Source organism: Clinocottus analis, unplaced genomic scaffold, assembly GCF_023055335.1.
Source record: "Clinocottus analis isolate CAN_PGR_092001 unplaced genomic scaffold, fCliAna1.0.p SCAF_198, whole genome shotgun sequence".
NCBI classification, from domain to species: domain Eukaryota; kingdom Metazoa; phylum Chordata; class Actinopteri; order Perciformes; family Cottidae; genus Clinocottus; species Clinocottus analis.
The window spans coordinates 158-20,730 of NW_027175929.1; the positions used below are offsets into that span (position 1 = coordinate 158).

General features: G+C 41.3%; 1 protein-coding gene across 1 annotated transcript; it reads right to left on the reverse strand.

The window, feature by feature from the left end:
- Positions 1-17,065: 17,065 nt before the first annotated feature.
- LOC137790081 (mRNA decay activator protein ZFP36-like) lies at positions 17,066-20,059 on the reverse strand. The gene is made up of 2 exons (XM_068584020.1): positions 19,954-20,059; positions 17,066-19,346 (listed from the first exon to the last, which is right to left on the reverse strand). The coding sequence occupies exons 1-2, from the start codon at positions 19,984-19,986 to the stop codon at positions 18,120-18,122; spliced, it is 1,260 nt and encodes a 419-aa protein (XP_068440121.1). The 5' UTR covers positions 19,987-20,059; the 3' UTR covers positions 17,066-18,119.
- Between the last annotated feature and the right edge of the window lie 514 nt (positions 20,060-20,573).

Below are 20,573 nucleotides of genomic sequence, written 5' to 3' on the forward strand. Positions count from 1 at the left end.
CCAGACTGACTGCATGATATTGTTTAGTTATGCATACATACAAAACAGTTATGACTCTTGTTTTTGCTTAATGCACACAAGCACACACATCCAGGTACGCAACACAGTAGGGTTCTACTCACAGGGCAGAGGTCATCCCACGACCTTTGACCTCTGACATCACCTCCTCCCACTTCTGCCCACCAGAATTCACTCCTGTGGATTCAATTAGAAAGCGAGAGAGAAGGAGAGCGAGAGAGGAGTACATAAAGGTTTTTACAAACAAGATAAAAGTGACAAATGTCTACAGAGGGCATAGCAATGGAAAAGGAGACAATGACTTAGGGTGGAAAGCGTGAGAGATTGATGGACGAGAGTTCAGATGGCTTCATTTGAATCATTTGTTCAGAAGAAAAGTGGCAATGAATCTGGGGGTCCTACATCAGACACAATAGGGTACACTATATGGCCAGAAATATATGGACACTGACCCCATATCTTTGTGCTTTTGCTCTGTGGATGTTATAATAGTTTAGGCTGGCCTCCTCACTTCCAGTGAAAGGAACTCACAATGATAGTTCTTATCATATTTTATTGATGTTCATGTCTTGCATTTCACTTTAGCTGCCTGCACTGTAATTCTCATTTTACTGTTTAATCTGTTTTATGCTGTTTTGGTTTACTCCTGTCATGTATTTTTGGATTGCCCTGTTGTTGAAAGGTGCTGTACACATACTGTTTGCATGCCTTTCTTTCCATTGATATTTTTGACTGTATGGTGTGTATCCAACGTTTTGGAAAAAAGAAGAAGTTCTGTTTCAACAGACATTGTGTCTCCACGCACAAAGCAGGGTGCATGTATAAATAGTTTTACTTTACTGGCGCGCTCATGTTGGCATTTGCTTTGTTCTACTGCCCCCTTGTGGATTGAAGTTTGATTACAAATCTGTCCCACGACCACTCATCGATTATACGGGGTCTGACTCAACTGTGTCCCACTGTGTTTTGATGTGTTATTTTGAAGTGGTGCAGAGGCAATGTCGTTTTGTTAGTGAGTGACTGAGTGAGTGAGTGACTGAGTGAGTAAGAGAGTGAGTGAGTGTGTGATCTACTTTGTGTATTTCAAAACATATGTCTAACTTTGACGTTTGACAGATAGGCTATTTACATGACAACACTTAACAGGCTACTTTGCTATATTTCAGATCGCACCCGGAACAAAGAGCCCTGACCAGTGTCTTCGGTCTGCAGGAGGACAGAGCTCCAGATTGAACAAGGACATTGATACGTTCATATTATTTTCAAAAATTAAATTCACGAACACCTGAAATAAACGATCATTGTAATACGAGTGGTAAGCATTAGTGTACCTCGGCTAGCTAAACAACAGGGTCGCCTCGTCAGAAGCTAATCATGCGCCACCTGGCCAGGTGCGCAGTGACCAATGAGAAACACACGGACAGGTGCATGCTGGACGCTGCTATGCTAATGCTGAAAGGCTTCCGGTGACTCTCTCCGCGTGCTTTTCTCCTCTGCTTCCGGTGAGGTGTGCAGAGCCTTTCTGGTGCTGTTGATAATAACTCACTGATGTGCAGAGACTCATTCAACACCAGATGTTTGCCAAATTTGAGGACGACAAGACTTAGCAACACACTAATTATGTTGTGGCTGTAACTCAGTGTGCAGAGAAGGACATCAACAACCTGCACACCAATGTAGGCCTGTGTGCCTGTTACTTATTACTTATGCCTTGTGATGGTTCTGGTGTCAAGGTGGCATGCTATTTATGTTCTGTAGCCTGCTTATTGGATTCTGGTTAATTCTAGGAAGGCTATGAAGGCTATGGGCCTATTGATGATAGACAATCAGCTGTGTGGACATGCACAGGCTACAAAGTGCTGTTTATGAGCAATGAGCTATCTATGCTGATGATTTGGACTTCCAATAAGTGGTGTGAGGATGTTGGCTTGATATTTAGCTGAATGTAATTTAATTTAGACATTAACATTTATTCTTTACATTAACATTCACTGATGAAAGTACAAGTAGCATACTTTTCTTTTGCATGAGTTAAATGTCTTTAAAGTAGCAATACTTTGACTTATTATTTTATATTTCTTGTGTTCACACAACACTCTACATTTAAATTCTAAAGTGCTTCATCTCCACTTTGACTTTTTTTCTTTTATTTTTGGTAAAGGACATATAGCCATCATTTTGTGACCGATTGTTAAACAACAATACAGTGACACATCTGACTTTTCAAGTGATGGCTTGAATTGGCCAAAGAACATGACACATTTCATATTAAAACTGCGATGGGTGAGGTGAGATAATGTGCAGTAGAATGGATTTAATGACATAGACGTGTATGCGAAACACCATATTATCATTTACAATTCTTCTGTATGTCTGACGCACCAGTGAGGGGCACTGTTGCACTATTTCCAACTAGTTCTGTGGATTTCACTGAGTGGGTTATATTAATTTGGTTAATACTGTTTTCTGTAAAAAGAAATGAGAAACATCTGCATCTTTTACCTTAGGCGGTATATGAGTATGATTTTTTTTTTTTAATGTCTGCATACTTTTCACATGAAACAATTTCAATTTAGGAGACACAAATCCAGCCTAGAGAAAGTAAGTGTGTGTGTGTGTGTGTGTGTGTGTGTGTGTGTGTGTGTGTGTGTGTGTGTGTGTGTGTGTGTGTGTGTGTGTGTGTGTGTGTGTGTGTGGGGCGCAGGCAACAGTTCCTGGAGATCCTCTTGAACCCAAAACAAACAGCTAAATCTTTGTTGCAATAATAGCGATTTTGTTTATCTGTTTGCCTCATGTGTGACCAGAAGGAACAGTAAAACCTTAAAAGAGTAGATCATTCAGGAAACGTCAAAAAGAAATGTAATCAGAGTTTTCTACCGAAATATAATTTATCTCTATCTCCAGTTTTACTGTCTGTGATCATTTTGATTCGAGGGAAAATGGAGTGTTGATGTTTTAATTTATTTGGAGGAAGATGTTGAGCCAGAAGCAGAGAGTGGAGAAGAGATACGGGGAAGCAGAGAGGAGAGGACGGCAAGAAGAGGGAGAGGCAATACATGTGCTGATGGATAGTTTAATTGTTTTGAGAATTTCTTTTTAATTCAAGAAACAATAGACGTGTTTGTGAGTGGGCCGTGTGCTTTTAAAATATTCTAACTGTAAATAGATGTTTAAAGTTTGTCCTGGTGTTTTCACAATGGAGATTATGAGAAAAATCCAGCCCAAAACTTGAAATAAACTCCTAATCAGGTCCAATAATTGGAGCCAATTGGTATAAATCTATTAAAAATCTCAGAAAGGGATTTTTTTTTCGTAACTGCCTCAGGTTGATAGAGGAACAAGATTACTAATGTATAAAGAGTGCAGACTAGTGATGTCAGGTGTTTGCACACTGAAGTGCAGCCAAATGCAGAACGAGCGTCATAAGGAGCCACACATGTATATTTATTTATTGAAGCTGGTTAAAGAGGAACACACAGACAAAACAACGTATCTGCTGTTCTGCAGTGTCTGACATAGCTTGTGTGCAAAAAATCCCCAACATATTTGACCATTGTTTTTTTTGTCAAGGCTGCTGAAGACGTGGAACGTGTATGACATCATCACATTTGTAATCTTTGTGACGATTTATTCCGGTTAGATTCTTTGGTTATTAGAGGGAGATGATTATGAGATGATGAGTATGCACGTTCCTTATTTGACTACATGTGATGACAGACTGTTGTTCAGAAGTGTGTGCTGCAACCAAAAGGCCAACATTTATTTTTTTCAACTAACAAAAACATATCTCAACTCAAAGTAAACAGAATCAAGTAAAACAGGAGCACAAATATTTCCTTTTGACAGTGTTCTGTGTCACACACTGGATGTTCCTGTTGCACAGAAATGTGTGCACAGATAATGAGCTTCCTTGTGCAGTCCAAACAATGGTTCTTTAACTGCTCTTCTGCTTCTAAAAAGGGGACTCAGTAGCAAATGTATAAACATATGGATTAACAATATTCTATGTGTTTGTAATATACTGTAACTGATGTGTTCACCTCACAGCCTCGCTTTAAAGCTAGCAAGACATATACATATCTTATATGGCATTGTTTATATCTGTGTGAGGCTCATGTGGTAAGACTGCCATGAGTCCTAATGGCTCGTATGTTTATGAATGTATAGTTGTGTGCACATGTACTTTTCATGGTTTTGACCCGAGCCACTTTCATTTTCAACTTTGAGAGCTTTGTGTTTACACCAGTGGCAGGCCGTGGTTTTAGACCTTGGGCCTTCAATGAGTGCCATATTGTCCACATCGCGGGCGGACCCTGGAGTTACTGTCACAGACGGACACACTGGCGTTCATACGCTCCGCCACTCAGCTCCCCCACAAGCATACAGGGTGAGGGGGCCGACCTGCGGAGCCGCCCCACATAACAAGAAAAAAATAGGAGACGGCGTGAGCAAGGTGAGTGTGCCAGCGCCAGCCCCAGCTTTGATTGCCCAACAGGGTTTCAGAGACCCTCTGACTCGCACATGCGTTCGACACCTTTGTCCGTGTTTCAAGACGGGTGGGTTGCCGACATCGCTGCGCTCACCGGAGCCGGCCTGCCACCTTCGGCCCGTGCCTTTCCAAGCCGGCCTAGAGCCGGTCGCGGTGGAGGTACAGTGGAGGAAATGCACCCGACGAGGGGCAGCACAGCAAGGGGAGAGCACAACCCGTCGGGTCAACAAAAATGCAAATTGTCCAAATCTATCAGCTATACTGCCACACTGACCCTGCACAGTGCACAGACATGACGTTGCAGCACAGCTGCACCGGTGACAACCTCTGCCCGCGCCAAAGAGAGGCCGCGGGTAGAGGCCTTGGTTAGAAGCACCAGCACCCCCAGGTGCAGCAGCAACAACAGCACTGTGACTAGTTTATGATTCAATATGACTGTAAAAGTAAATCATCAATAATCAACATTTCACTCACCATCTGCACATAAACCTCTGTAGAAAAGTGGTCATGAGTAAATCCTATATATATATATATATATATATATATATATATATATATATATATATATATATATATATATATATATATATATATATATATATATATATATATATATATATATATAATTTAAAAGTAAAAAATAGCTTTAACTTTGTGGTTCTGTTTAGGCCTTTAAAGGCTTACAAGGCCCTGACGGCCCGCCACTGGTTTACACTCTGTGTGACGCGACATACTTTATACAGAATAGCCATGGAGTGTGTGTGAGTGAAGAATCCTCCTTCAACCTGAGTCGTATAGTCATGCTGATGTGTGGATGTGAGCACTAGCATGTGTCTCCATGTCACTAAATGTGCTCCTAAGAATGATTCTGAGTCTGTATATTCTCCCACTGCGCTCATCCGACTGTATCCACGCAACGGCTCACAATATTGATCTGTGTGTCTGATCAGAGGGATATTGATGATCCTGGAGTCCTATATCAAATTACCTCTTCCACATACTTCTCTCTCTTGTGCTCATGTGTGGTAGTGGAGGCGACCTTGTCTTACCTCTCTGTTACTTATTATAAAAGTTGAAGATGTATTTTGCTGAATCTGCATTTGTATTCCTGGGTGTGTGCGTTTGTGTCATTATAGTGTGCAGGTTTCTGCGTGTTATGGGAAGTGCCTGTGACATCTTTCCCCAGAAGTTTCCGTGTTTTGTACTAGCCAGCATATCTGTTAACTGTGCCTCATGGCAATGCTAGAATTTAGTTTGTAGACCAAATCTTCTTGTGCAATATTCACACGTTTCTCTGAAGTATTTTGTGAGATGAGAAGTTTGACCCGTATCAAACTTTAGCACATTTTCTAGTATTCCGTACATTGTTACTTGCAAGAACCAAATTTTCTCTTTTGAGGTATAAACACACAGGATCTGTAATTTCTTTCCAATATTTACACATTACATCCATTTCACTGTGGAGTCTGTAGTACAGCCAATTTAGTTTTGTCATTCACAACTGCAGTCCGGTCGTCATTGGTTGGGGAGTTTTTCTGCAGCCATTTCTGTGTGATAGCTTTCTTTCTCAGTTCATCTTGGATTTTGCAGAAGTATAATGTGACAAAGGAAGACTCAACCCTCGTTCCACATATTTTTATTTATTTATTAAATTTAGAAGTATCTCCAAAACGTATGACGATGGTATACTAAGCCATTTGTACACCACCAGCACTGTTTTTGGCTCTGATAGTTTGTTTCAGTTTTGGAGTCGCAGCATATTAGGTTATGCCCTTTTAAACAAAAACCTCACCAATTAGTCTTCATCATATATATATATATATATATATATATATATATATATATATATATATATATATATATATATATATATATATATATATATATATATATATATATATATATATATATATAACAGTCATCAGTTATATCCTTGACTGATTCTTTCCTTATAATATACTGTTTTTAGGAGTGCTTTGTTCAACAGTCTACTTGGTATTGGTCTACTTGTGGTATTGGGGATGTTGTTTTTCATATTGTAAGAAATTATGCTGATTTATGTTACCATGATTCAAATGTCAAAGTTGAAACGTCTTCCTGTGGAAATGAGCAGATTTACATGTTAACCAGTGTTACAGCCTCATGAATACAAGATGATTGTATCCAAGTTGCTAGTCACAGCACAAAAGGCTGCTCATTAGACCTCTTTGTAACGATAACACGCTTGGCAAAGAAACCTTCAACATTTTGAAGACTTGTTGAAATATTTACATTTATTGAATTTATTGTTTTGGAAAGTCAGGAGGTGATGACATACATTACCACACACACCCATTCAGTTTGTGCTGTTTGGGAGCGTCTCTAGGTGATGTGATTCTCTGTCTCCTCAGAAGCGCTCGAGTAATGTAAACATTATGTCATGGTGATGAACGGGTATACGCTTGCGTGTGCGTCCCAGAGACAAGGCAACATTCTCCAGGGGGAGGAAAGAGGAGAGCACAAGCACCTCTATGAGCAACCCTCAGTTTCTTTCTCCCAGTGCTCATTAACTCTTTGCTGGCTGCGTCATCAGTATCTCTGCTTCCTCTTTTTTTTTTTTTTTTTCAGGCGCTAGTGCCGCGACATCGCCTCATGCAACGAGTCACTTCCCAAAAAGTCAGACCATGTCTATCTACGCATTCATGTCCCAACGTGTGTCACTTCCCAATAATGTGCTCTATCAGTTCAGAGTGACATGTGGTTGGAGGCTGTACACCATGTTTTGTTTGCGTGGAGCGGTAATTTCTTGACCACTGCTTTTTTGATGACTATGATAGTGTCAGTGTTGGAGAAATTCCAGTGGGAGATGGGTTTGATGGAAGGGCGACACATTCAGTGTGATGCTGTATATGTACACTGAAGTCACATGATGACACTTAGTCAGTTCCATTTGCTGCCGATAAAGAGAAGACCATGACAAGTTGAGATTATTTTTTTGTCACGTATACATACGTGCATTGGTGTATAAATGTTCATGCTATTGTGTCAATTCATGGCTGATTTAGTTCTGTTATATTGCCTTCGTCCACGCCCTCCCCTCATTTCCTTTCCTCTCCTCTTGTTTCTTTCCCTCTTGTTTCCTTCCTCCTTTCTTCCTCTCCTCTTCTCTGTGCTTCTCTGATGCTTATTTTCATAATAAGGAATTCTGCTGGTCTCTGCACTGCCAGTGTCACTGTGGTATGTATTCTTGGGAGCGAAGCCAAGGCTAAACACACATACGCCATATCCATTCCTCTCCTTTCAATAACCAAACCTACCACACACACACACACACACACACAGGCACACAAACACACACACCTCGCTAGCCACTTCATTTTCTGCCCACCTGTATAAACAGTGTGCATATGTGGATATGTGTGTGAGCGCTTCCTCACAGAGAGGCCTATTGTCCTCCAGGCTAAGATGTGTGTGCTGTGTCATGAATTGGCTCAGCGGCCACAAGCCCACTGCTGAGTTTAGCTTAAAACTAACTACACTTTACCTAAAATAACACTTCCACTGAAAAGAAGCAGCTGAGCTTTAATAGTGCTCCCTCAGCGTCGTTGTTGTTTCTGATGATACTGGTGTAAATCATAGCTTTTTTTTTTTATCAGCGAGAGTCAAGCACACCATGTCTTTCTTATTTGTGCTGTCGGTAAAGGGTTGAATTATGTGATGTGCTGAAAATATGTTGTATTTGTGGCAAAGTATTGACATGCTCTGAGCAAGCTGGCCAACATAACTATACAAACCTTCAATAACTAATTATTTGGCCACTCAAGGACAGTGGAAACAGGCTGTAAACAGTAAATTGACATACTATCCCCTCGTAAAGTCGATATGGCAAATAGTTGAGTATATATTTCACATTTAATTGTTGACACATCCAGAAGATACAGATATATCCACAAAATCAACATGTTTTTGGTTTCGTAATCAATTTGAGTCTAACATTCACTCTTCTTCTAACTCTGGTCTTGTCTCCACCAACATCTGAGAAGAATAACTGCAACATAGCTGCTGAATGCGGACAGTCGGTTTATCTTTGCTGCGCCTGAAACAGTGATGAGAGCTGTGGGATTGTCAAGTTACGGACCATAACATCAAAATAATAAAATGCTAACATTCCCTCTAGAGCAATTATCTGTGGTTTTGTCACCATGAGTGAGCTGTTATATATATTAAACATAGTCCTTTGATCCATTGTTGATACTAAAATATCAATTACTGCAGCCCAAAACTGAATTCTGATGCATAAGTAATGCATTCATGATGTTCTCTAACTCTGGGTGAACACAAACAAGTACAATTCCTCAAGACCTAAACTATTACCTAAACCACTTTGAAATGTTTCCTGCAAATCATGAGTTGTTCAGACGAAAGGAAGCTGGGTTATAATGACTGAACACTGTGACATAATAGACTCGGTTCTGAGGAACAAGAATGCAGCAATTAAAAATATCCATTTCAAACTGACAAAATACACTAAACTCTACAAATATTACAATCACTATTATAATATTATTAAGAGTGCTGAGCAAAGTTGAACAAATTGAACTGATTAAAAGAAGAGTAAAGATTCAGAAGTGATACTAAGTGCTCTGCCATAGTGGATCAGACCGCTGGGTCAGGACCTTTGCGCATGCACGATTATTGTTCAATCTGGACGCGTAGTTTGTGAGACTGACCGCCTATGAGCTCTTTCTGAGGCAGAGCGGCTCGTGGCAGCACCCGCTGCTCGCTGAGAACAAAAACTACAAAACAGTGCGTGCTTTTAGGCGCAAGTCTGCAAGTCGTCAACACTGCCTGTCGGTGAGGCTAAGCGTAGCGTGCGCATGTACATAATCGCCTTTAAAGAAAAAGCAGTTTCGCTGTAATGCATTTATGGCGTGCATCTTATTTATTTATTTTCTTCATTTTTGATTGACCCCTTGCGGACCGGACTGGGGAGATCCCGCGGGTTGTAAGACGCCCTGTTCTGAACTACGCAGTCTGGGAGGGATTTAAAGTGCAGCACCTGTGTGCGGCAGTGATAAGTCCCTCCCAATGCAAAAGAAAATGCAGTTAACGCATGATCAAGTAATTAACGCTGTTAAAGAATTGCCGCATTAACTTGCCCAGTCCTAATTATTAATATTAGTCTACACCCTATCTGTACAACCTATTTATTCACAGGGGAAAAATGTTGAATCTAACAATGTACAATCATGCTAATTCAAATGCAGCCTTTTGGTCACATACTACATGTGGTATGAATGCAAAATGATTGACATACTGTACAGTTTTAAACCTAAGTAGGCTTCTCCTTGGGTATTTAGCCTTTAACAGAAAGCAGTTTTTCTTATATGCTGGTCACACATCTGTTCTTAATAAACAGCCTGACGCAGTGCACCTTTTTTTTCTTCTTTTTTTTCATAACCCACCATATTAAGAAAAGGACATAAAAACAGGAAGTGTGAAGTCTAAAAGGAGAAGCATGTACTGAGTGTGAGCATGAACAGGAAGTACGCAGGGAACATGTATGGGCCAGCCAGTTGTGAAAGATCTACTTGAATAAGACAAACAGATGTGAAACTGTCTAAAGGGACTTTCTTCTTCTGCCCAATACCCTTATGCAACTGATCAGACCAGGACAACAGTTTGTAAAAGTCTGACAAGTTCTGGCAATAACGCACACATTTGATCTATTAGACTTGCTCTGGTTTTGTGATATGGGCCTCAATGGGTCCTCAAACTGAGGCTATGTTTTCACCCCTGTGGGGAGGGGGCATTACTCGGAGGGAAGTGTGGAGTAGATCTAAAGTTAAATGAATCCTAATCATGTACAAGCCAGAGTCTCTTTCACTCCAGTGAGTTTGTCAAGATTAGGGTTTTTTCAAAATGTATTCAGACGGTAAATTTAAGTGTCGATCACAAGCTAGACTATTGTTTGACAGGAAAGAAAAGAGAAAACATACTCGTAGAGCAAACACGGCAATGACAGAACATATCTTGCTCTCGGGTTCACGGTCAATGAAGGCTTTTTTGTTTAAAAATCTGTAACTGCTTGGATGAGGCTTGATTTTAATTTAACTTTTTTTGTAACAGCTTTAGCTTTACAGAAAGCTACCATCCAAGTTCTCTATCTCATTTTTTAAATATTTGTGCAACAACCCACGAGTGCTGTTTCTGCTATTCAGATCAGTTCATAGTCCTCTAGATTCACTTCTTGTTTTGTAAAATGGGAAGCTCACGGCAACCAGAGTATGATGTAAGTAATAGCGGTATATAACATGCATTTCATGGCTCCTGATTTCTATATGGAATACTTTGTTAATCTCAGTCAAAGTGTGAACAAAACTCTAAATTAAAGTTACTATCTTAGTACTGAAATGTGACAAGCTCCACTAAGGCAGTTCTGGGAGTAGCAGGGATTTTCAAGACGCATTGGAAACTTAATGAAAGGTGCTCTTGTGAATCGGAAGTGGAGAACTTTGACATAAATTCCTTCAGGTCTACCACCTGTGCCAACTCACATCGGCTCGTGAAAGTAAAAGTGGAGAGAGGAGAGTGCAGTGAAAGGAAAGAGAAGTGGTCAGGAGGAAGGCTAGGAGGGGAGGGGGAGTTCAGGGAATTTTTCTGCCTTCTCCCTCGCAGAGTTTACCAACTCCTCTCGCCCTTCCTCCTCTTCTTCCTCCTCCTCCTCCTCCTTCTCATCCCCCCCTCTGTTCCCTGCGTCACACTACTTGGGCTGGCGCAAGAGTGAAGTCGGAGGAAAAGAGGGCAGGAGGAGGAGTTGATTGAGTTCTGTAGCTGAGGAATGTGGCAGAGAGAGAGAGAGAGAACATGACTATAAAAGGAGAGCACTTCCACTCTGTTGCTGTGATGTCACTACTAAAATATTTCCTCCTCCTTCCATGCCAAGACTGACTTACTGACGCTGCTATTTCTTCTTAGTGTCTATGGGTCTCTCCACCTCGCCTTCTAGCACATACTTAAATATGTAGTTAAGCAGTCAGGGTTTGTTTTGGTGCACGGCAGGATAAGCAGGTTAATGTGTTGGTTCCTACGAACAGCACGGCCATGGGCCGTGTACCATGTCAACTACATTCTCCTATCTTCCTAAAAAGCAATTTAAACATTAAAGTTGTATACCCATTTCAGTCCGTGCACTTGTAATACAGAGAGGCAGATAAGGTGCCTTTCATACATCTTTCATAGTCGATTAGCTGATACTCAGCATCGTCAAGTCGCTCTGTATTTGTCACTGATTAAATGTTCTGTATTGAGAAAATTTGATAAGCAAAACAAATAATAGATTTTTCGTAAAAATTTGGATATTGGAGGGAAAACTGAATCCCCATCTTTACACACCTAACTGAGATCAGCATCTGGTGTTCAAAATGAGTGGGCAATAAAAATCCAATGCAGTGTTTCACCTTGCGTTAATGAAGTTTAAATGCAGGCTTTTGATCAAACAGCATCACTGAGGCCTTCGTGACCACAGCATTGCAAAAAAAACCTCACGCAAATTCCATGTATTCTCCTCATTTGTGGCTGCCAGCATCTTATCAGTGGCTTTAGATTGCATTGTGCAACTCAACATGTTTGGTTTGTACTCATAAGGTTTAGCAGAGCTTCAGCTATGCTTAAAGACATGAGCCTGTATCAGTTGGTGAAATGGATTTTGCATTTAATCTTTGCTTTAAAAACAACCACAAGCCATTGGAAGGTCTTCCTTGACGACAGTTAGCCAATTAGTTTGAAAATAAAAGAAAGTATTTATTTGAGAGAGACTATCCCAAATCCTTCTTTTCTCCAGTTATTCAGATGTAACTTTTGTCCACAACTACAGGAGTCGAGGCTGTGTCCTACATTCACTTTTCCCACCTTGCCACCCTTCCCCTTGTGATTGCATGTGAATGTGAATCGTAGTGGTGAGTCTGGATGTCGGTGATCAGCTGTCGGTGAACTGCTGTTAAACAACACAAGAAACTTCTGAGCTTGTTGCTTTTTCTTTAGCGATTGTGATCATGAATTGCAATTGATTAAATGATGCTGAAGGCCAATCCAAACTGCACAGCTTTAGGGGGAGTATATGGGGCAAAGCTGAACAAGCCTGATCTGAGTGTTTTAAGGTGCATTAACCTCTTAGGTTTTTATCTTTTCCAAGAAAAAAAGGCAGCGCTCACCAATGACCGAGTTGGCAAAGGAGAAGTTACATAACATACTCCGTCACTCTCTGAAGGGTTGACGAAGGTTTGGGGTTGAAAGATTACTCAACCCTAATGTCTAATCCGTAGGTAACGACCGAGAGGGAGGGAGGGAGAGGTTTCTAGGAGCTGTAAAATAAATAAATAAAGTCTGAAACCTGATAGGCCTTGAGTATACACATAGAAACCTACACAGGCTCGTGCGCACGCACGCACAAGCACAAGCACATTTTACAGGCAAGAAAGAATATGACATGCGTGTTGTTTCTGGATGATTTATCACACCTTGGTTGCTGATTGCTTCGGGTTGAGAAGTTTCAACAGAGCTGGATCCACCAGCAGTAACTTTGGAAGCAGATTGGTGACAGAAACTTCTCCTTTTACCTGATAATCACATTCCCACTCCTCATCACTTAAGATATGTTTTCTCCAAAATGCTGTGACGCTTAAGTTTGACCTTTTCTTTACTGCTACTTCTTGCACGTCCCCTCACTGTAGACTTTGTTTCTAACCATTCTCATTTCACGGTGTAGTTTAAAAGGTTAACTTCTCTTCTACCTACCCCGACCTTGCAGCAGAAGAAACTCTCTGCTGTTTGTCATGAGCAGACCAGGACATGCGAGAATGCCTGTTGCTCAACTCTTTCCACAACAGTATCTCTGGGTCTCTTTCTCACCTTTAGACTTCACGTAATTACTTTAATAGATCTCCACCCAGGCTTGAGCTTTATCTCAAAGGTGTATTTGTGTGGTTGTGTGCACAGTGCTCAGGATCAGGTGACTTGGGTAAAGAGAGCTTCGTGGTTGATCATTAACTGTTCCACCGAAGGTGGTGGTGGCGTGAGGCTGACTTGCTGCGGTGGTTGAAAAACAGGGGTGACGTGATATGAAAGAAGAATCGACAAAAGACGAGTAATGGTGACATGAATACATTGAATACATTGCAGAACGTGAGCGTGAACTGGGACGCCAGGAGTTTCAGTTGGATTTTCACATGAAGTTTAGTTTGATAAAAGTATAAAGAATCTAACTGTAGTTCGACTGTGTCTTCATAGAAGAGCTGTGGAGTTTGGTGAACTTTAGCGATAGAACCGACTGGGAAGTGAATATTTGTGAACACACACTGATCCCTTCTTTTTGTCTTTGCTGTTTACACTTTGTGGTCATTGTCCATCGCCGTAGCAACACATCCTGCCATTCGTCCAAAGGGGAACAAGACACAATGCAAAGTGGGGGCCGTAGCCAAGGTTTATTGAAAGTTTAAAATCCAGCCCTGTCAGGAAGCCCAACGGGTTTGTCCCTTATATATTTTAAATGAAGAATATTTCAGAAGTACAACAAATCCAGTACATTGACAGGCTACACACTTAGCCAGTGTGTTTAAAAAAAAATGCAATTTCTCAAAATCAGGGTTTATCCCTACCTTATCAGCATTTAATTGAGCAGAAAATAACTTTGCTGCTGTGTTTTAGTTTATTATTTACAGCACGCTGCTTCTGTCCTCTGCTTTTACGTGTCTGCGTTTCACTGAGGGCGAAACACACACACACACACACACACACACACACACACACACACACACACACACACACACACACACACACACGTTAAAGAGGCCCTGGGAGACAGCGAGCATAGTTCACACCCCACATCTTTGAGAGTGAGAGCTAAAGACGTGTAGAGGGGAAACTTGGGGTCGAGGTCGTTTGGTTAGTCATCCAGAAGCTGAGGGAATTGATGCAAACAAACGCATTTAAAGAACTTTATTTTACCTGAATATGGTTGTATTGAATAACTTAAATACAAAATGTTGCGGTTTTGTGTTGCTTTCAATCTTTTAATGTTTTCTGAATTTGATTAGATACTTTTCTTCATGACAAAATGTGCTTAAATCTTTAAACACAGAATTCACAAAAATGTAATGGAGAGACACAATTTGGGAAAAGATGAAAACCTACATGCATAACACAAATGGCATGTGACGTTTAGAACATGTGGAAGAACACTTAAGGGCGTAGTTTAGGTCTTGGAGTTGGATTAAAAAAACCAAGACAATCAATGTATTGTTCTCTTCAAGTACGGAACAACAAGCTGAGACTGTAACTGTCATGAACAATGATGTGGAGACAGCGGACATGAACGCTTAAGGATTGGGCGGGGAAAATAAGGTTGTAAAGTAATACATTATTGATAAGGTAGTTAATGGTTTTATTCACATTTTATTGAGGAACTTATAACCTTGGAACTCGGATGCTGGAAATTGGCCTGTTTTGTTTCAGAAATCCACAATCCTGTGGTTGGGCCAGCATATCTTCTCACCACAAACAGACCACATTAGAGTTTGTGGGAAAGTGGATTGAGGCCAATGAGGTCTAAAAACATAATATAATCATAATGTCACAGAACAAGAGAGAAAAATACACATTATTAAGAAGCAGTCCCAGTGTCGCATTGTAAGTACACACTTCCCATGCCGGTATCCTTCTTAACACATCTTCCAGAGTTATATTCATTAAACTGCACTGTTCAGACATGAAAATGTTACTTTGGGTGTCTGCTGCAAATCATCATCTGCTTAATATTAAAATCTAGATACTTCACACAACTGTGGAATTGCTATCATGTGCAGCAATGATTAGTCATTGTTTGGCAGTGTTGCAAACTCTATGTGTAACTCATATAAAATGTCTGACACATTTCAGACTAATGCAGCAACTCAATCCTCCCGATTTTTCAAAAGGGCCTCTAAATTAAGTGTCTGTTTCTCAGACACCATTCCTGTGATACATGTGATGTTCTCCTTTCAGATGCTAGCCTTGCTTCACAGAATAAAGTGCTTTGACAGTATGCGCGGGGTGGTTGCGGGTTGCTCAACACAAGCTCGCACTGGGAGGATAAAGTGGAAATTGCATCAGGGGCTCATGAACTTCTGCTAAACTTGTTCATGTGCCTTTCACAATCCCATCTCCATTGTCCATAAGAGCTCTTATCATGTACGCTCTGAACGTTGGTAATGGCTCAGGAACCGGAGGTGATCAATCAAATCGGTGGAAGATGGACATGACAGCAGCTGGAAATTTCCAGTGACGAGCGAGCATTATGTGGAACCCCTTAGCTGTTGACAGGTTAAATGGTTGTACAGACACAAAACTTCATGATTAACTTCATTCTGCGATGCTAGGATTCTGTTCAACAGGAATGTGGATCAGCGAGGGTGTTACGCAAGAGCCTTGTTTCTGGTAGAAATGGCAGATTTAATTCCTCCTGAGCTCTTGGTGTATTTTTTTCTTCTCCCAGAACTGACTGTTTGGGTGTCTCTGACATTAAGCCCAAGCCTTGCTGCATTGACACATTCTGCCAGGACATTTTGTAAACCCTTTGGTTATTCGTCCCAGTCCCACTCACCCCCCTTTGGGAAGCTTAAGAAGAGTTGTGGGGAACAGGGGAACCTGCTCTTGACCTGTTGTTGTTTTGGACCTGATATTCAGTCCATATTTATTCGGAGTATAATTGGAAAAGCATTACGTCTTTCACCTGACTATTGAAAAGCTGCACAATAATGTGTATACATGCCGCCTTTCTAAAGGTGATCCAAATGCTGTAATCTGAACTGTATACACAACAAAGTCATGAAACAGAAGAGAGAGAGAGAGACAAAGACTCAGAGTTCTGCATGTTCTTTCTCTGTTTCTGTGGATGTAACCTAGAATAGAACCAAATAGGTTGGACCTAATATCCAATATGTGTAAGGCCTTGGTAATGGGAGGGTTCAGGGCCCGATTGGACCAGGCGAGAGAAGGCGAGAGGTGTCTAGATGTATGCATGTATGTAAAGTAAGAACAATAACAATATAAATACAATGATTTTTCCCAGGTGACAAATAAAGTTACGAAATGTAACTGATAATAATAACATGGCAGAAATGTTCAACTGGGTGTTATGGACATACTGTAAATCATGCCGCTGGCAAAGGTCGACATTATTTTGTCCTGATTTATGACTCACTCACTGATTATGAAATGGTTGAAAATAAATATTATTCATGTAGCCATGTACTGTTTAACACACTACTAATAGTATCAACACATCAAAATATATATACATGCTAGGAAATGCCACATTCAAGGCAAAGTCTAGTTCAAACTAGAACTTATTTTGCACCCTTAGATGTTCTGGAAATCTCTACAAAGTACTGTGTGAGTATGTTACTAAACTGATTATGTGAAGATGCAATTTATAAATAATGTGAGCAGGATGAGAAGGGATCTATTTCTCACACAACAAATTAGAGTCGAAAAAGAACAGAGTAAATTCATTTCTTTATTCAGAAATTAATTTTATCCCTTTTGTAGGCAATTAAAAATATAAGATTCTCTTTTTTACTGTTTTTTCTCACATTGGTATTTCACAGACGTTGAAATATTTCTCCATAAATAAAGTACAAAATACATTTTTTTTTCTTTAAACGCAAATAAATATCATAATAAATATATTAGTTTAAGTTAAACAACACAAGGCAACCAATGACCAAAAGGAATACTGCGGTGTTAAAGTCCCTGAACCAGATTGTCAAAGAAACAGGGGACATTAAAAAGAGCGGGTGCAATTTACAAGCTAGCGAAGATAACAGAACGTTTTACAGAATGAAAGTGTGTCAGAATAGATAGATTCAAATCTAAGCTCACTGACCACCATTTTCTTTTCTGTTAGCACACTTTGATCTTTCAGTATTTTGCCACTTATACGTGCTCGCACCCCAGGCCTCAGGAATATTACATGGTTCCACACATATACCCGCACACACATATACAGACACACACACAGAGCAGAGTGAAGTATGAAGCTTTGGTTGAATGCTACTGGGAGACATGACAATTTCTCCCATTTGGATTAGCTGTAAAGTGCATATCACAGATAAAATGGCATCAATGACACATGTCAGGTCTCAATGATTTTAAGGCTACTGAATGAAACATACTGTTCGTGGCACCAAGAGTAAATGGCCTATGAGGCAGGGAGAATCTCAAAGATACAGGAATGAATGATTATCGATAAAGATAAGCCCTTTTGATCGCTACAGATTAACAGTAAGGACAAACCAGGCTATTAACTGGTACTGGCAAGACCTGCATAAGAGTTAATTTTTATGGAAGACCACATACAAAGGTCTAATAGTATAAAAATATAGTATCTGATAACATTTGGATTTTAAAATCATCTCCGTATGTAGTTTTTCCCAAGACGAGTTCCATTTTACAAACATAAATTAAGAACTTTTAAGTGTTGTCGTGTCAAAGGTTGACTTGTCCTGATCAGTTCTGGTTCTGAAGAGAAGTTCAGATTAAACAGACACAGCTAACAAGGTGCCAGTTCTCTTCCGTTCCTTCTGTTTTGATCCCTTTAGTCGGACAGGGACAGACGTTCAAACACAGTGAGCCTCTTGGTGGCCGCGTCGAATGTTGGAGACTCGGTTCCACTGGAGCCTCCGCTGCTGCTGCTGTAGCTGTCCTCCAGGGAGTCCTCAGAGGAGAAACGCTGGAGTCCAGCAGGCTTCACGAATCCTCTGTGGCCTCCAGGGCCAGGAAACGGCACGTTGGCGTCTTGGTGGTGCCCGTCATCCATGCTGGCGACTCTGCTGTTGTTGCCGGTAAAGTTATTTCCATGGCCACACACACAGTGTGAAGGCTTTGGCTCCAGAAGGAGAGGAATACTGTGGATGTCTCCGGTGCTGGCACGGTTCTGATGATTGCCAAACTGGAATGCTGCTGCCTCCCTCTGCAGGGAGTCACTGAACACTGGGGAGAGCAGATCGGCAGGAGGGGGAGAAACGGAGGGAGCGCGGCTGAAGCCCAGGTTCAGATCGTTGAAGGATGAAAGGAATGACGGAGGAGATGAGCAGCGTGAAGAGCCCAGAAACCCACCGAAGCTGACACTCTGGCGCAGCTGGTGGCGTGGATTCTGACCGAGAAGTTGTTGCTCATTCTGGAATTTGGCAGTTGATAACGGACTTCCGCTGTTTTTGTCCTCATGGATGAAGTGGCAGCGTGAGCCATAGGGGCAGTAGCCAAAGTTGTAGAAGGTTCTGCAGGGCTCCGTCTTGTACTTGGGGTGGCGGAACAGTCCACGCAGCTCCGCCTCGCCATGGGCAAACTGGCACTTACTGCCATACTTGCAGCTACCGGTCTCCTGGAAGCCACGACACAGCTCCGTCTTGTAACGATTAGGGGCCACCACTGGTTGGACCTGGGGTTGGAGGGCCGATGAGGGAGGGAAGCCGGGCGGTGGAGCCACAGTATTGGTAGAGGGGAATACCTCCAGGTTCTTCAGCTGGCCGAAGGAGGCGAGCAAGCTGCTGCTAGACTCGGTCAGGCTCATGGAGCGGTCGGGCCTGAAGGGGAGCGGTTTAGATTTTGACACGGGGCCCTGGCTCCAGATGTTGGATGACCAGAAAGGGCTGCCATTGTCAGTATTATTGACATGCTCGGTGCTCAAGTTGTGGCTTGAGGGGGACGGAGGGGAGGGGGGAGAGAAGAAGGAGGCTGACCTGTTCAGCCTACTCAGCCCCGGGCCTTTGAGTTGAGACTGTTTAGGGAGCAAGGCTTCTTCCAGGGCCAGGTTCATGAAGTTCTGTTACAGAAACATGACATAGTCAATATACAGACCTCGATGCTACTCATTTCAAAGCAAAAATACTTATGTTAAACATTATCTTTTAAACCTACTCACAAAACGTTTAAAGTCAGTGTTGTAATCAGCAAAAGATGTTATAGAATGAATTTATATGTGAAGCAGTTCCGATTTTTTTTTTTTTTTTTAAAGAAAGAAATTGGAGAACAATGCCAAAACAAAGTCATAAAGAAACCAATAATAATAATAAAAAATTACATTAAAAAAGTGTACAGTACTACAAATTTGATCTGCCAATTACATGCACAATACAAATAAAAGGCAGATAATTGCTGTTTTTGTATCTATTTTCTGATCGGGAAAGTTTGGAAACAAGGGACAAACCGTCTGCCTTATCTCATTAACTCTTCAAGCTAAAGACATTCCCTGTGACGAAACCTGTGACTCAAAAGGAATTCACTATCAAATCAGTGATTCGCGGAGGAAAAAAAAAACAGCAGGGAAAAAAAAACACTTTGGGAGAGGAGCTACAGAGCGGTCCCATTCCAACTATATGAGCGTTTCTTTCACCCAAACAAAACTGAACAATTCCTCAACTTCAACTCACCTTTGTGAAGATGTTGTCAAGCATTTCGGACATGCTGTATCCCTTTCGCCAAATGAAGATTTAGTGCTGATCCAGGGTGACTGTTCGATACCTATGTCCAGACTTAAGTCGAGTTAGCTCTGTGCTCCGTTCTCCTTGGCTTTTATTTGCCTTAACCCCTCCCCCGGAGTTCAGTAGGAGTTCCCACTTGCTATGTTCCCGGATGACACTCCCTCCACCTCAAGTTTCATGGTGAGCTCAGAGAAGGGCGGGTAGTAAAACAACAACAACAAAAAAAAAGAAGGAAACTGTGTATTTTTAGTTAGCTGTGTGAAATGCTTGAGTTTCATAGCCATGTAAAAGCAAAGTGACTTATTTACGTCACTCTTTTGCAAGCTTTTCATCTGGGCCTGTAGCACACGTGTGTTTCCTGTCTTTATTCTTATTCTGTACATGTTCATTTACAGGTTTTCTGTAGGGAGTGCTCCAATTCTGAGAAACCCAGAAGTTTGTTTAGACCTCTAAGCTGATCCTTTTTATCCCACAAGTAGAGATGAGCTTTCCTGTCACAAACGCCCGAAACACGTACACAGGCTTAATTACAGTATATACATCCCTATGAGTAATGGTCGGTTTTCAGG

Bases quoted from the DNA above. Each gene is read 5' to 3' on its own strand.
- LOC137790081 (XM_068584020.1), bottom strand. From the start codon at position 19,986: ATGTCCGAAATGCTTGACAACATCTTCACAAAG. The intron at 19,347-19,953 runs GTGAGTTGAAGT...TTTCTGTAACAG, and splicing joins TTGACAACATCTTCACAAAG to AACTTCATGAACCTGGCCCT.